A 13959-nucleotide genomic window follows, 5' to 3' on the forward strand; every position below is an offset into this window, starting at 1 on the left:
AAATGGCTCATAACAGAGTCTCATTTATCATTCTGTCTTTGGTAGAGTACAGCCTAATCTAGGCTGTTTCCATATTCAGCTGGAAGGTGATAGAATCTACTTATAGGGTAAGGTCTGAGCCCACTAGTGCTGCGTGTACAGAGTTGCTAAAGATTTGCATCTCATCTCATCTATCAACAGCATAACTCCCATTGTCCCTCTCCACACTTTTGTACCTTACTAGAGTGTTCAATGTTCTTCACAGTATGAGCTTTCTCAGATTGGATACTCACATGTTGGCTGTTTGCCTAAAGTGCCCATTTTCATTATTTGGAGAATCTCTACTTACTAATGCCAGTACTGCCCATGAAGTGATCGCTGACCTTCTAGGCAGAGTTAAGTTCAGTTTCCTCTCTTCCCATATTTCAAGCATACTTCTTTATCACATTTACCACATTGCATTTCAATTGTGTGTTTTTATATATCTTTTCATTTTGAAAGTGAGTTCAAGAGTAAGGACAATATTTTATTCTTGAAGATTTGTCATTTATCATTTTATCCCTGGAAACATAGCAAGTGCTTCCCCCTCCTCCACCCACCACCAAAAAATCCACATTGAATAAGTAAATGAGTAAATAGAGTTAGCTCTCTGTATCTGAGGGTTCCCCATCCAAGCGTTCAACCACCTGTGGAGTGAAAATACCCGGAAGAAAATAACAATAATAAATAACAACATAACCATAACAAATAATGTAAGAAAATACATAGTATAACAACCACATAACATTTTGTATTGGGTATAAGTAATGTAGAGATGATTTAAAGTATATGGAAAGATATGCATAGATCATATGCAAATCCTGTATCATACGTGAGAAACTTGAGCATCCTCAAATTTGGGTGTTCGTAGGGGTCCTGTAATCAATACCCCATGGATACTGGGATATTGGAGGGGCAACTGTATTTCATATTACTTCTGTATAAAAAAGAGTATCTTTTAATTATTAATATTGTAAACTTTGTTCTCCATCTGACATAGAAATTCAGGTCTTCCTATGAAACATTATTGAACTATGATACATTTACAGTTGAACATAATGACCTAGTACTCTTCACACTTCAGTGGGAAAATGGTGAGGTGAACTTGATGCTAAGTGATAGAAAAGAGCGCTATGAAAAAGAAACGATAAAAGACAGCGTAAGTTCCGAGGACTGCAATGAAGAAAAAGCGGAAGAACACATGGACGTGAGGCTGAAGCATTGCTTAGCCTATGTTCTCCATACCTCCGGGACTACAGGAGTGCCGAAGGTCGTCAGAGTGCCTCACGACTGTATAGTACCAAATATCCAGCATTTCCGGTAAGTTCCAATCTTTTAATCCTTCGAACTTGAATTTTCAAGGAAGAAAAGTTTTAAGATGCGTGTTTTTAACTCTAGTTACTAAAATGATAGTGCTAAGCATTTGAGTCTCTTGTTTTAGCTCTATTTGAACTTTAGTTCTTTTCCTGGCATAAGTACCAGCTGGGGTATGGGAGAAAAGAGTCTATTGGTACTGCTAGGAAGTGTTCAGGGCAGGGCTGAGGAAATAGAAGGCGGCCAGGCATTTAGTCCAGTAGATGATAGGGAGCTATTAAGGGATTTTCATTGCGTTAAATTCACTCTTGGAGGCTCGGTGCCCGTAGCACAGTGGTTACAGTGCCAGCCACGTGCACCGAGCCTGGCGGGTTTGAACTAAACCACAATGACAACTGCAACAAGAAAATAGCCGGGTGTTGTGGTGGGCACCTGTAGTCCCAGCTACTTGGGAGGCTGAGGTAAGAGAACCACTTAAGCCTGAGAGTTTGAGGTTGCTGTGAGCTGTGACGCTATGGCACTCTACCCAGGGCGACTGTTGTGTGAAGTCCCTTATGCGTGATCGGTGATGCAGAGTATAGACCTGCAATTGAAGAACCAAGAGTGGCTACAAGTTCTATGACGGCAAGTAGCAAACGTCTTTATAATTCTTCCCAGCTTATATAGCCAGTGCTGCACGTGCACACTGTTAATCTAACTGATAAACATTCTTTTAAATTTTCTATTATACCTAAAATAGTAATCATGGAAAAACATGCCATCAGCAGTTAACCCCTGTGGGGGAAAGGGTTGATTGTTTACCCGCCCTGTTAGGCCCCAAGCCATCTGGAGGCAGTAATTTAATCTTAAAAGACCACCACCCCCCAGAGATTCCTAAGACATACTGTTGACATGTTTGCATGCCCCCAGCCTCCTGGGCCAGCTTCTGATCATGGAATTTTTTACTTCCAACATGTCCAGGCCAAAGGCTGTAATGGAGTTCTGACCCCATTTCTCCTAGACTGTGCCAAATAAGATTCATTACTAGCTCATTCTCCTAGACTGTGCCAAATAAGATTCATTACTAGCTCACTCTCAGAATGGCAGGGACAAAGACATATTGGGTTTTTGCCTATAGCAACATAATGAGACTCTGTCTCAAAAAAAAAAAAACAGGGGGCGGCGCCTGTGGCTCAGTGAGTAGAGCACCGGCCCCATATACCGAGGCTGGTGGGTTCAAACCCGTCCCCGGCCAAACTGCAACAAAAAATAGCCGGGCATTGTGGCAGGAACCTATAGTCCCAGCTACTCGGAAGGCTGAGGCAACAGAATCACCTGAGCACAGGAGTTGGAGGTTGCTGTGAGCTGTGACGCGACAGCACTCTACCGAGGGTGACAGTGAAACTCTGTCTCTAAAAAATAAATAAACAAATAAATAAAGATTTAAAAAAAAAAGAAAGATATACAATCTAGAAATTAAAGCAGTAATGTTAAATTTTCTACTTGTTTTAGACTTAAGCTAAGGAGTACCAAATCTCAGGCACAATTTAGAACAATCTTATTTCTGTTGTTTGCTCTCCAAATATTACCCGAATAATCTGCTAACAATAGCACAACACTGAGTTTTCTTTGCTTATAAGAGGCAATGCTGCCTCCAAAGAGTGTGACAGTCCTCAGACAGCAAAGGGCTAAGTCTGATTTATTGAGATTTTGGAGTCTAGTCTAGACAGATCTTTCAATTTGGGGTTTTAATTTTAAAGATTGGATAATGATAGCTATTTTTTAAATAGCTAAGACTTAGTCGATGTTTATGTCTTTGCACAGGTTATTTAACCTCCCTGAATTTCAGTTTTCTCTATTTAAAGAGGGGTGCATCAGAGGCTCGTAACTGGATGCTTCTAATTAAACTGGCAAAAAAGACAGATTAATAGGAGAAAAAGTTTATTCCTATGCAAGTAGGTGTAACTAAAGTTAGAGAATTAACATACCTAATTTAGAAGGAGAAATGTTGGGAGAAAAGACTTCTACTATAGGAAGAACAAGTTGATTTTTTTTTAGATAAGACAAATGGGTTTTCAATGAAAACAGGAGATAAGGAAGTTTGTGATAACAACTGAGGTGTAATGGTCTTTCTTTGTTCTTCAATGGCCATAAAACTCTTCTCAGAGAGTGGTTTCCTGGGAGGTTTACTCTGTGTCTTCCTGGGAGTTGAAACACTCTGAATGAAGAGAAGGTTTTTAGAAGCCTCACTCCCCAGAAGTTTCTGCTTTTGGCCAAATAAAAGAAGCTCCAAGAAGATTTCTTTCTACATCTGTTGACTCTCAAATGTCTTTAGCTTAAAGTAATCTTCATACCAACGCTGGGGTTCCTGGTGGGTCCTAATGTAACCGTACCTGCTTCCTACGGTGGTAGGGAAAATGAGAAACAATCCCCTAGGTACCCAGCACTGAGTCACAAGTAGCACGTTCAAACATTTGCTTCATTCCATCATTTTTAGTCCTTTAAGATCTGTCTCTTCTCTTTTCTTCACTTTTCTTATATTGAATGCATCTTAAGCTGCTTTCTCGAAATTAAATGCCTTGGAGCATGTATAACATTGCCCATGTTTGTTCATACAATGGAGACACTGAGAATTATGTTCAGGGTTATGCTTTGTTGAAAGCCTGTTAGAAAGTTTGTTCTCCCCTAAATGTGTGTTTAGGAAATCACACAATATATGCAAAGAACAATTCCCTTAAAATTTTAAGTTTGAGGGCGGCGCCTGTGTCTCAAGGAGTAGGGCACTGGCCCCGTATACCAGAGGTGGTGGGTTCAAACCTGGCCTCGGCCAAAAAGTAAACAAATAAATAAATGTTAAAAAAAAAATTTAAGTTTGAGTGTAGCCTTTGTTGGACTCAGCAATTGATATCCCAAAGTATGCCCTTTACTATGTGGAGTGCTTCAAACTGAAGGACATTGGAAAGGCCTTAGCACAAAGTCTCTTTTCTGACCTTTTCCTGCACTCTTTTTTTCCTGCTTCCTTCACCCCAAGGCAGCCCACTGAAACTAGAATCCTTTTTCCTAGAGGAAAGTCATAGAAACCAGAACACTTCTCCCCTAAAGCCAGTCATAAAACTTAGAAATATCTCTCTAACCTCCCCCTCCCTTTCTGTGTAGGAGCTTGCCATAAAGAAATTCTCTGACCTACCTGGCCTGAAAGTAGATGGTAAGACTCTTATTCCAGAAAGGTCTGCCCTATACCCAGGAGGAAGGATGCTGCACAGAGAGATCAAGAACTTAAACAGGCTGGGCACAGTGGCTCACACCTGTAATCCTGGCACTCTGGGATGCCAAGGCAGGGGAATTGCTTGAGACCAGCCTGAGAAAGGAGACCAGCCCCCTCTCTACAAAAAAATTAGCTGGGTTTGGTGTATGTGCCCATAGTCCCAGCTACTTGGGAGGCTGAGGCAGGGGAGTTGCTTGAGCCCAGGGGATTGAGGTTGTACTCTAGTTCAGGTAACAGAGCAAGACTGTCTCAAAAAAAAAAAAAATTTTTTTTTAACTGCTGGATTTCCCCACTCAGCCAATTACTATTAGTACAGTCTCTTTTTTTCCAATCATCTTTTTACGTGGCTGTCCACTCTTCATTGAATCTAGAAATAAAAATGCAGTTTTCCCTGGGGTCTTTGGTAAGGTAATCCTCGTTTTTAGATGCAGTGGGTTGTGTGTTCAAACTGAAAGCTGAATGCTGACTATCTGAGCTCTGTAATATGCTCACCATCATACGCATTCTTGTTTTGCTTTTTGTTCTCAAACTGACATAAAAATGCCATATAGTGGGAAATGGGAGTTAGAGGTCTCCATTTAGCATCACCGAATAAGTCTGACACAATAAGCATTCTACTAGAAGAGCAGATGCAGGAGGATGAATCAGGGATTTATGACAAGCAATTGACTTGCACATTGTGGGGCTGCCTTAAAGCCCATACAACAGGAAGGGGTGATTATGAGCAGGCTGGAACCCTGTGGGCATGAGATTGTCCACAAGCAAAATCAGGTCCAGGGAGAAGGAAGATTACTGCAGACCCGGCTGCTATGTGGATCTCTCAACCCTCTTTTTTTTTTTTTTTTTTAGAGACAGAGTCTCACTTTATCACCCTTGGTAGAGTGCGGTGGCATCACAGCTCACAGCAACCTCCATCTCCTGGGCTTAGGCAATTCTTTTGCCTCAGCCTCCCCAGTAGCTGGGACTATCTTTCAACCCTCTTTTAAAGGCCTTCCAAGTAAATCCAGCCAACCCATTTAGGCCTTTGGGGTTTGATTGAATTACTGCTTGGAGGACGAGTGTGATAGGTCAAGAGAATATCCTTTCTCTCCCACCTTAATAGAAAACATGTCAGAGGGGGAATTCTGGGGACTGTAGTTCAGTCAGTCCAAACAAATTGACACATCAGAAAGTCATCATAGATGATAAAGGTTGTCTGGTAAAAAGTGGTTATTGTTTTAAATGGCTTTTATTCTTTGTAAAGATCGTTTTCCTGAATTGATAGCAATGTTTTGGTTAATCTAAAAGAGAAGTATAGTTTGGGAGCAGTGGCTCTTGCCTATAATCCTAGCACTTTGGGAGACTGAGGCAGGAGGATCACTTGAGTTCAGAGGTTGGAGGCCACCCTGAACAAGAGTGAAACTCCCTTCTCTACTAAAAATAAAAGATTTGCTGGGTGTTGTGGCAGATGCCATTGTCCTGGCATTCTAAACCCTTCTTTAGAATAGATGTTTGCCAAATGTTTGATGTTTCTCGTAACTACCTTCTGTTTTGCCTCAGGATACTTTTTGACATCACACAAGAAGATATTTTATTTCTGGCTTCCCCTCTGACCTTCGATCCTTCCATTGTGGAAATATTTGTTGCTTTATCGAGTGGTGCCACTCTACTTATTGTACCAACTGTTGTCAAGGCGCTCCCATCAAAATTAGCTGCCGTTCTCTTTTCCCATCACAGAGTGACTGTGTTGCAGGTACATTTTAGGAGCAAATGAAATGTTTTGTTTTTCTTTATTCAGTATTTTAAATGTTGTCGAGAATATTTTGTATTCCTGTAGGTCTTTACATTGGATTAACTACCATTACCTGTTTCCTCATGTGTCACATTTTTGGTGACTTGAAAATGAAAAATACAACTGGGTCTATATTCTCACTGTTCTAGTGGGGAAAATACCTTATCCTTTAGACAGAGTTCTCCTATCTCTTCTCTCCTCATGGGGAAAAAAGAAAATAAAAAATAATCAGCTAATTCTAACTAGGTAATTGTTTTGCCATGTATTTTTTGCATACTGTAATAACTAGAGTAACTTCACTTTGACGCAGATCTGTTATGATATGCTGTCTCTTCTGTTTTAAAATTTATGTGTATTGTGGTTCTCACTAAAAGCTAGTGTAAGTAAATTAAACCATAATTGAGTTTTAAGAACATAGATTTTCTGATTTTGACATCAGTATATTTTACATTCTCCTACAGAAACAAATTTTTTTTTAAATTTGACCTTTTAATAAATTTTAAAAATGTGTATCTGAAAATCTATGAATGGGACTTGAGCCTTAATATATATCACATTGTAAGTAGAGATACTAGAGAGAATTGGCAAAAATATTTGCATATCATGAGATATGGATGTGTAGTTAGGTGTTTAACTGCTGTGAGCCTCAAATTTTACCTGTAAATGGAAATAATATTCATCTCAAATAGTTGAAGAATTAAATGAGAGAATATAACAGCTCCTTGGGTTGGGGGTGGTGTGTATGTCTTAGTCTGTTTGGTCTGCCATACCAAAACACCACAAACTGGGTGACTTATAAACAACAATTTATTTCTCACGGTTCTGGAGGTGGGAAGTCAAGACTAAGCTGTCGGCCGGTTTGATGCCTGGTGAAGGCCTTCTCAGTGATGGGAAGTCAAGACTAAGCCATCGGCCAGTTTGACACCTGGTGAAGGCCTGAGTTCTCAGTGATTGACGAGCTGCTGTCTTTTCACTGTGTCCTCTCATGGCAGGAGTCGTCAGGGGTCTTCCCAGGCCTCATTTGTAGGGCACTGATCTCATTAATGAAGGCTTTGCCTGCGTGACCTAATTGCCTCTCATACCAGTGGGGACTAGCAGCATTAAAATCCCAGGCGGCCTTCTAGATGCTTAAGTGCAGCCTTTTAACTGAATCCAAATTGTATAGAACAAATCCTTTTATTAAAAAGGGTGCAACAGGGCTGGGTACGGTAGCTCATGCCTGTAATCCTAGCACTCTGGGAGGCCAGGGCAGGTGGATGACTTGAACTCAGGAGTTTGAGACCAGCCTGACCAAAAGCAAGATACCATCTCTACTAAAAATAGAAAAAGTAACCAGTAGTGGCGGATGCTTCTAGTCCTAGCTCCTCGGGAGGCTGAGTCAAGATCCCTGGAGCCCAAGAGTTTGAGGTTACTATGAGCTATGATGCTGTGCACTCTACCCAGGGCTACAGAGTGACTCTGTCTCATTTTAAAAAAAGGATGGGGGGTGCAGTAGAGAAGATGAAGTTTTTCTTTTCTCCTTTGGTGCTTAAAAAAGAGCAATCTGGAAATAAGAAGGCTGTGAGTTTTCCATCCCAAGTAGGACTTCAGCCTATGAATTTTGGGGAACACAGACATTCAGAGAATGGCAGTATGTGTGTGCACACTTGGGTGCGTGTGTGCATCTTAATTATTAGTTTTCATTGTTTTGATAAAACTTACCATTTCAGTTTATGAGTATCTGAAAAGTCTTTTTGTGTTTTATCTTGCTAAATATTCATAGATATGTGGATTTATTTGTTGAGTTCAAAGTTGAAATTATCCTTAACACCTGATATTAGGCACATTTGAAACTTGCCTTCGTGAAAATGGAGAGCCAGGACCATTTTCACCTTCATTTGACATAAAGGATTTTCTTTATGACAAAACTCTTGATGTGGGTGGGCACCTGTGGCTCAGTAGGGCACCGGCCTCATATACCGAGGGTGGCAGGTTCAAACCCAGCCCCAGCCAAACTGCAACAAAAAAATAGCCAGGTGTTGTGGTGGGCTCCTGTAGTCCCAGCTACTCGGGAGGCTGAGGCAAGACAATCACCTAAGCCCAAGAGCTGGAGGTTGCTATGAGCTGTGACACCACGGCACTCTACCAAGGGAGACACAGTGAGACTCTGTCTCTAAAAAAAAAAAAAAAAAAAAGAAGAAGAAGATGAAAGTAAAAGTTGAACCAGACATGAGAATGACCTGAACTTTGAATGACCTTCTTCCCTAACCACATCAAATCCATGTGTGTGGACACTCTGTCTAATCACGGATTGGCTGCTGCTGCGCTGCATAGACACAGGATGAGCCATAGCAAGTCAGTCTTAAAGAACATGCATTTTTTTTTAAGAGACTCCTAGGATCTTTCTCTGCCACTTAGGATCATGGTTTACAGTAACCTCAAACCCCTAGGCTCAAGTGGTCATCCTACTCAGCTTCCCCAGTAAGTAGATGATAGGGGTATGCCAGCATGTCTGGCTAATTTTTTTTTTTTTTTTTAAGGCAGGGTCTCACTGTGTTATGTAAGGCTGTGTTGTGCAGGCTGGTCCTGAACTTATGGGTGGAAGTGATTCTCCCACCGTGGCTTCCCACAGTTTTGGGATTACAGGTGGGAGTCAGTGCACCTAGCCATATATATGTATAGATGTGTTTATGTATTTCTATGTAGGTACTATGTATGTGTGTGTTCCTTTTTATTAAAGAAAAATCTAACAGCATGGGCGGCGCCTGGGGCTCAGTCGGTAGGGCGCCGGCCCCATATGCCGAGGGTGACGGGTTCAAACCTGGCCCTGGCCAAACTGTAACCAAAAAATAGCCAGGCGTTGTGGCGGGCGCCTGTGGTCCCAGCTACTTGGGAGGCTGAGGCAGGAGAATCACTTGGGCCCAGGAGTTGGAGGTTGCTGTGAGCTGTGTGAGGCCACGGCACTCTACCAAGGGTAATAAAGTGATATTCTGTCTGTACAAAAAAAAAAAAAAAAGAAAAATCTAACAGCAAAACTAAAATAATATTTATAGCACTCAAAATTATAAAATAGGAATCAACTTAAAGAAGAGCAAGACTTGTATACTGAAGACTATAATTGTTGATAGAAATTAAAGACCTAAATAGAGAGGCATTTTGTGTTTATGGATTGGAAGTTTTAATAGTTAAGATCGCAGTTCTCTCCAAGTTGAATATAGTCCCTAGTAAAAGCCCAGTAGACTTCTTTTGCAGTGATAACTTGTTCCTAAGTTTTATATGGAAATGCAAAGCCAGTCTTGATCCACAAAATACAATACTGTACAACAATAAAAAGGAGTAAACTACACAACAGCATAGAATTGCATCTATTATCTTGACTAAAAGAAGCCAGGTCAAAACAGAGTACATGTATGATTCCATTTATGCAAATGGAATATACAATTTCCAATTAGAATTATATATGTAATTTATTAAATGAAATCATTGACCATACCAGCTGGTCTGTAGTGACAGAAAATACTTTAGTGGTTGTCGGAGTCCAGTTGGAGGAAGAATTGCAGTGGTGCACAGGTGATTAAGGGTGATAGACGTTGGCATGGTCTGATGCTTATGTTCCTCCAGAAATCATAGGTTGGAACCTAATCCCCAGTGTGTTGGTATTAAAGTGTGGGACCTTTAGTACATGGGTTGGTCTTGAGGTTGGGCCTTTGTGAATAGGATTTAGTGCCCTTAAAAAAGAAGCCTAAGAGCTGGGGGCACAGTAGTGTCTGCCTGGAATCCCAGCTGCTGTGGAGGCTGAGGCGCAGAGCCCAAGAGCACAAGACCAGCCTGGGAAACAATGAGACCCCACCACCACCACCAAAAAAAGAAAAGAGGCCTGAGACTGCTTATTGTTCCTTTCACCATGTGAGGACACAGCAAGAAGGTGCCATCTATGAAGCCCTCAGAGCCCTCAGCAGACACTGGAGCTGCTAGCACCTTGATTTTGGATGTCTTAGTTTCCAGAACTATGAACGGTACATTTCTGTTGTTTATAAATTACCCGGTCTGTGTAAATTTTGTAAGACTGAGATAGATACATTCATTATTTGGCTGTGGTGATGGTTTAATGGCATATACGTATATCAAAACTTGTGTTAAATTGTACGCTTAAAATAGGGTAAAATTACATCTCAATAATGCTGTTGCTAAAAATCTTTATTTGTATTTCTTCGCTTAGACACTTTTTTTTTTGCAGATTTTGGCCAGGGCCGGGTTTGAACCCACCACCTCGGTATATGGGGCCGGCGCCCTACTCCTTGAGCCACAGGCGCCACCCAGATTTTTTTTGTTTGTTTTTTGAGACAGAGTCTCAAGCTGTCCCCCTGGATTGAGTACCATGGCATCATCATCAGCAACCTCAAACTCTTGGGCTCAAGCAATCTTCTTGCCTCCATTTTTCTACTTTTAATAGAGACGGGTCTCACTTATGCTCAGGCTGAGCTCAAGCACTGTACCTGCCATGGCCTCCTAGAGTGCCAGGAGATTACAGCGTGAGCCGTCACACCCTGAGACACATTTTTTTTTTTTTTTTTGTGAGACAGAGTCTCACTTTATCACCCTCGGTAGAGTGCTGTGGCAGCACAGCTCACAGCAACCTCCAACTCCTGGGCTTAGGCTATTCTCTTGCTTCAGCCTCCTGAATAGCTGGGACTACAGGCACCCACCACAACGCCCGGCTACTTTTTTGTTTTGCAGTGTGGCCGGGGCTGGGTTTGAACACGCCACCCTTGGTATATGGGTCTGGCGCCCTACCCACTGAGCCCCTAGACACATTTTTTAACCCTTTAATATACTTTTTCTACATAGAGCAAATGGGAAAGGAAATGTAAATTGACTTTCTAGATTTTGTCCTTTTTATCTTTAGGCCCTTTTGTGTAAACTGTGTAATAAAACATAATTAATGTTTTTGCTTAAGCTTTCTTCTAAAGCATAAATGATACCCACATTAATAAGCTAATGCTGCTTCAGTTTTTCAGATGTGATTTGCCATTTAATAAACATAGTCTTAGGGGCAGCACCTGTGGCTCAAAGGGGTAGGGCGCCGGCCCCATATGCTGGAGGTGGCTGGTTCAAACCCAGCCCTGGCCAAAAACTTCAAAAAAAAAAAAAATAGGGCGGCGCCTGTGGCTCAATCGGTAAGGCGCCGGCCCCATATACCAAGGGTGGCGGGTTCAAACCCGGCCCCGGCTGAACTGCAACCAAAAAATAGCCAGGCGTGGTGGCGGGCACATGTAGTCCCAGCTACTCGGGAGGCTGAGGCAAGAGAATCGCTTAAGCCCAGGAGTTGAAGGTTGCTGTGAGCTGTGATGCCACGGCACTTTACCAAGGGCCATAAAGTGAGATTCTGTCTCTGCAAAAAAAAAAAAAATAAATAAATGAATAAACATAGTCTTAATTTTTTTTTTACATAGTCTTAATTTTTATGTGGGTTTTGAACTAATCATTACAGTGTTTACCTTTTTAAAGAAGTGAAAAGAAAGAGATTATTTTTAATGTATCTATAGGCAACACCAACATTGCTTAGAAGATTTGGAGCTCAGCTTATCAAATCAAGTGTTTTATCAGCCAATACTTCCCTTCGAGTATTAGCTCTTGGTGGCGAAGCATTTCCATCATTGACTGTTCTCAAAAGCTGGAGAGGAGAAGGCAATAAAACACACATATTTAATGTTTATGGAATCACGGAAGTATCAAGTTGGGCGACCTTTTATAGAATTCCAGAGAAGATTCTTAACTCTACTTTGAAGTAAGAGTTTCAATTCTGTATACTAAAAAGAAAGAAGAGAAACTATGTATTTCCAGGATCGTAATACTAACAGTGTTTTTGATAGGCACTGGGCTAATAATTTTAGAAAAACTGTTTTACCTAGTATGTATATTTTAAGTTGGGATCCAAAACCTTTCTTATTACAGCTGGTGCTGAGATCTTGCTAGAATTTTTTGTAACTGAACAAAAATGGATAATATACACGATAACCTTTCCATCTAATCTTTTCCTCTTGGCTTTGAATCATAACAAACTTTTTTTTTTCTTTATAGTGTGATTTAAATACATTAGGAAATACTCTTTTCGAATTAAACATTTTTGCTTTGGGTTGTGTTTTTTGTAGATGTGAAATGCCTGTACCACTGGGATTTCCACTGCATGGAACAGTAGTTGAAGTCAGAGATACTAACGGTTGCACAATTCAAGAAGGCAATGGCCAAGTATTTTTAGGTTGTCTTTTTATTCATTGAGGATAATTTTTGTTTAAAAAAGAAATCTGATATGTTAATTTTGTTGTTTTTCTGCTTTTCTTATGACTAGTATGCTATTCAGTGATAAGAATTTTTTTTTTTTTTTTTTAGAGATAGAGTCTGTGTCCCTCAGGCAGCAGTAAAGTGGTCCCAGTCAGGTTACTTCAACTCAAGGGCTCAAGTAGTCCTCCTGCTTCAGCCTCCCAAGTTACTAGGACTACAGGCATATGCCACAATACCTTGCTAATTTTTAAAAATATTTTAAGAGATGGGGTCTCACTGTGTTGCCCAGGGTGACCTCAAACCACTGGCCCCAAGTGATCCTTCTGCCTCAGCCTACCAAAGTGCTGGGATTATAGGCCTGGGCCACTATGTCCAATTGATAATTTTTAATCTCGGTCTGGTAGTCATGAAGCATTGAATAAGTTACCACAGTTAATTCAACTAACGATGTCTAATACTCTAATAAAAATATTTAGAAACTGTAACTTACACCTTTATATATTTATACTTACAGCCAAGGTTATATTTAATCAGTATTCTAAGAATTTTTTAAATCTCATATATTTTTAGAAATAAATTTTATCTTATCCCTTGGCTTAGTTATTGAGGTTATTGTATCTAATTTTATCAGATAATGTGTAAAAGTGAGCTACCCTTTTAATACAGATATTCAAATTTTGAAGCATAGTATCAACTTTTAGAGATGTTGTTGATTTGATGATTTTGAATATATTTCTCATGGTTTTTATGACATCGATGTTTCTGTCTTGGGAAGGTGGCAGAAGCAGAGTGTGTTTTCTTGATGATGAAGTGACCGTACCTCTTGGCACAATGCGAGCCACAGGAGACTTTGTGACTGTGAAAGATGGAGAGATATTTTTCTTGGGACGAAAAGACAGTCAGATCAAACGTCATGGCAAACGTCTTAACATTGAACTTGTGCAACAGGTAGAACAATATAAATCTTAAATATCTATTAACTCGTGTCTGTATTAGAAGCAACCACCACCAATTTTTTGTGCTAGGGTTCTTCATTATTTACACCTGAGATTTTTATGTTAGTGATGAATTACGATAACAGGTATGAATAATTCACTGTGCTTCTTAGTTCCAGAATAAAGAGATGGTTATTCCTTAAATAAGTGACAAATGGATTCTGATACCTGTGAAAATAAATGGCTTATTTTACTTTAAGACCTGTTATTTTTGAAAAATATTAAGAGCACTATGTGCTAATAATAGTAATAGTACCAAACAAATTTTTAAAAAACTCGAGTATATTTCAAAATTTAATTCAACTATTTTGATTTCACACATTAAAAAAGAGTGTTTAGAAGCTTGTTTTTAAATG

The 13959-nt window shown here is 40.2% G+C and overlaps 1 protein-coding gene across 7 annotated transcripts in view; it reads left to right on the forward strand.

Annotated features, from left to right (window-relative positions):
• Window positions 1-13959, forward strand: part of AASDH (aminoadipate-semialdehyde dehydrogenase) — a 43532-nt gene that overhangs the window by 8554 nt on the left and 21019 nt on the right. For 5 of the 7 annotated variants that reach the window (XM_053606057.1, XM_053606058.1, XM_053606059.1 and 2 more), the window contains 5 exons: window positions 1019-1338; window positions 6116-6308; window positions 11873-12114; window positions 12479-12585; window positions 13384-13556. In XM_053606057.1, the coding sequence (XP_053462032.1) occupies window positions 1019-1338; window positions 6116-6308; window positions 11873-12114; window positions 12479-12585; window positions 13384-13556 (1035 nt within the window). The remainder of the gene's footprint in view (window positions 1-1018; window positions 1339-6115; window positions 6309-11872; window positions 12115-12478; window positions 12586-13383; window positions 13557-13959) is intronic. The other 2 variants (XM_053606060.1, XM_053606062.1) reach the window with 2 other exon arrangements.

Source organism: Nycticebus coucang, chromosome 10, assembly GCF_027406575.1.
Source record: "Nycticebus coucang isolate mNycCou1 chromosome 10, mNycCou1.pri, whole genome shotgun sequence".
NCBI classification, from domain to species: domain Eukaryota; kingdom Metazoa; phylum Chordata; class Mammalia; order Primates; family Lorisidae; genus Nycticebus; species Nycticebus coucang.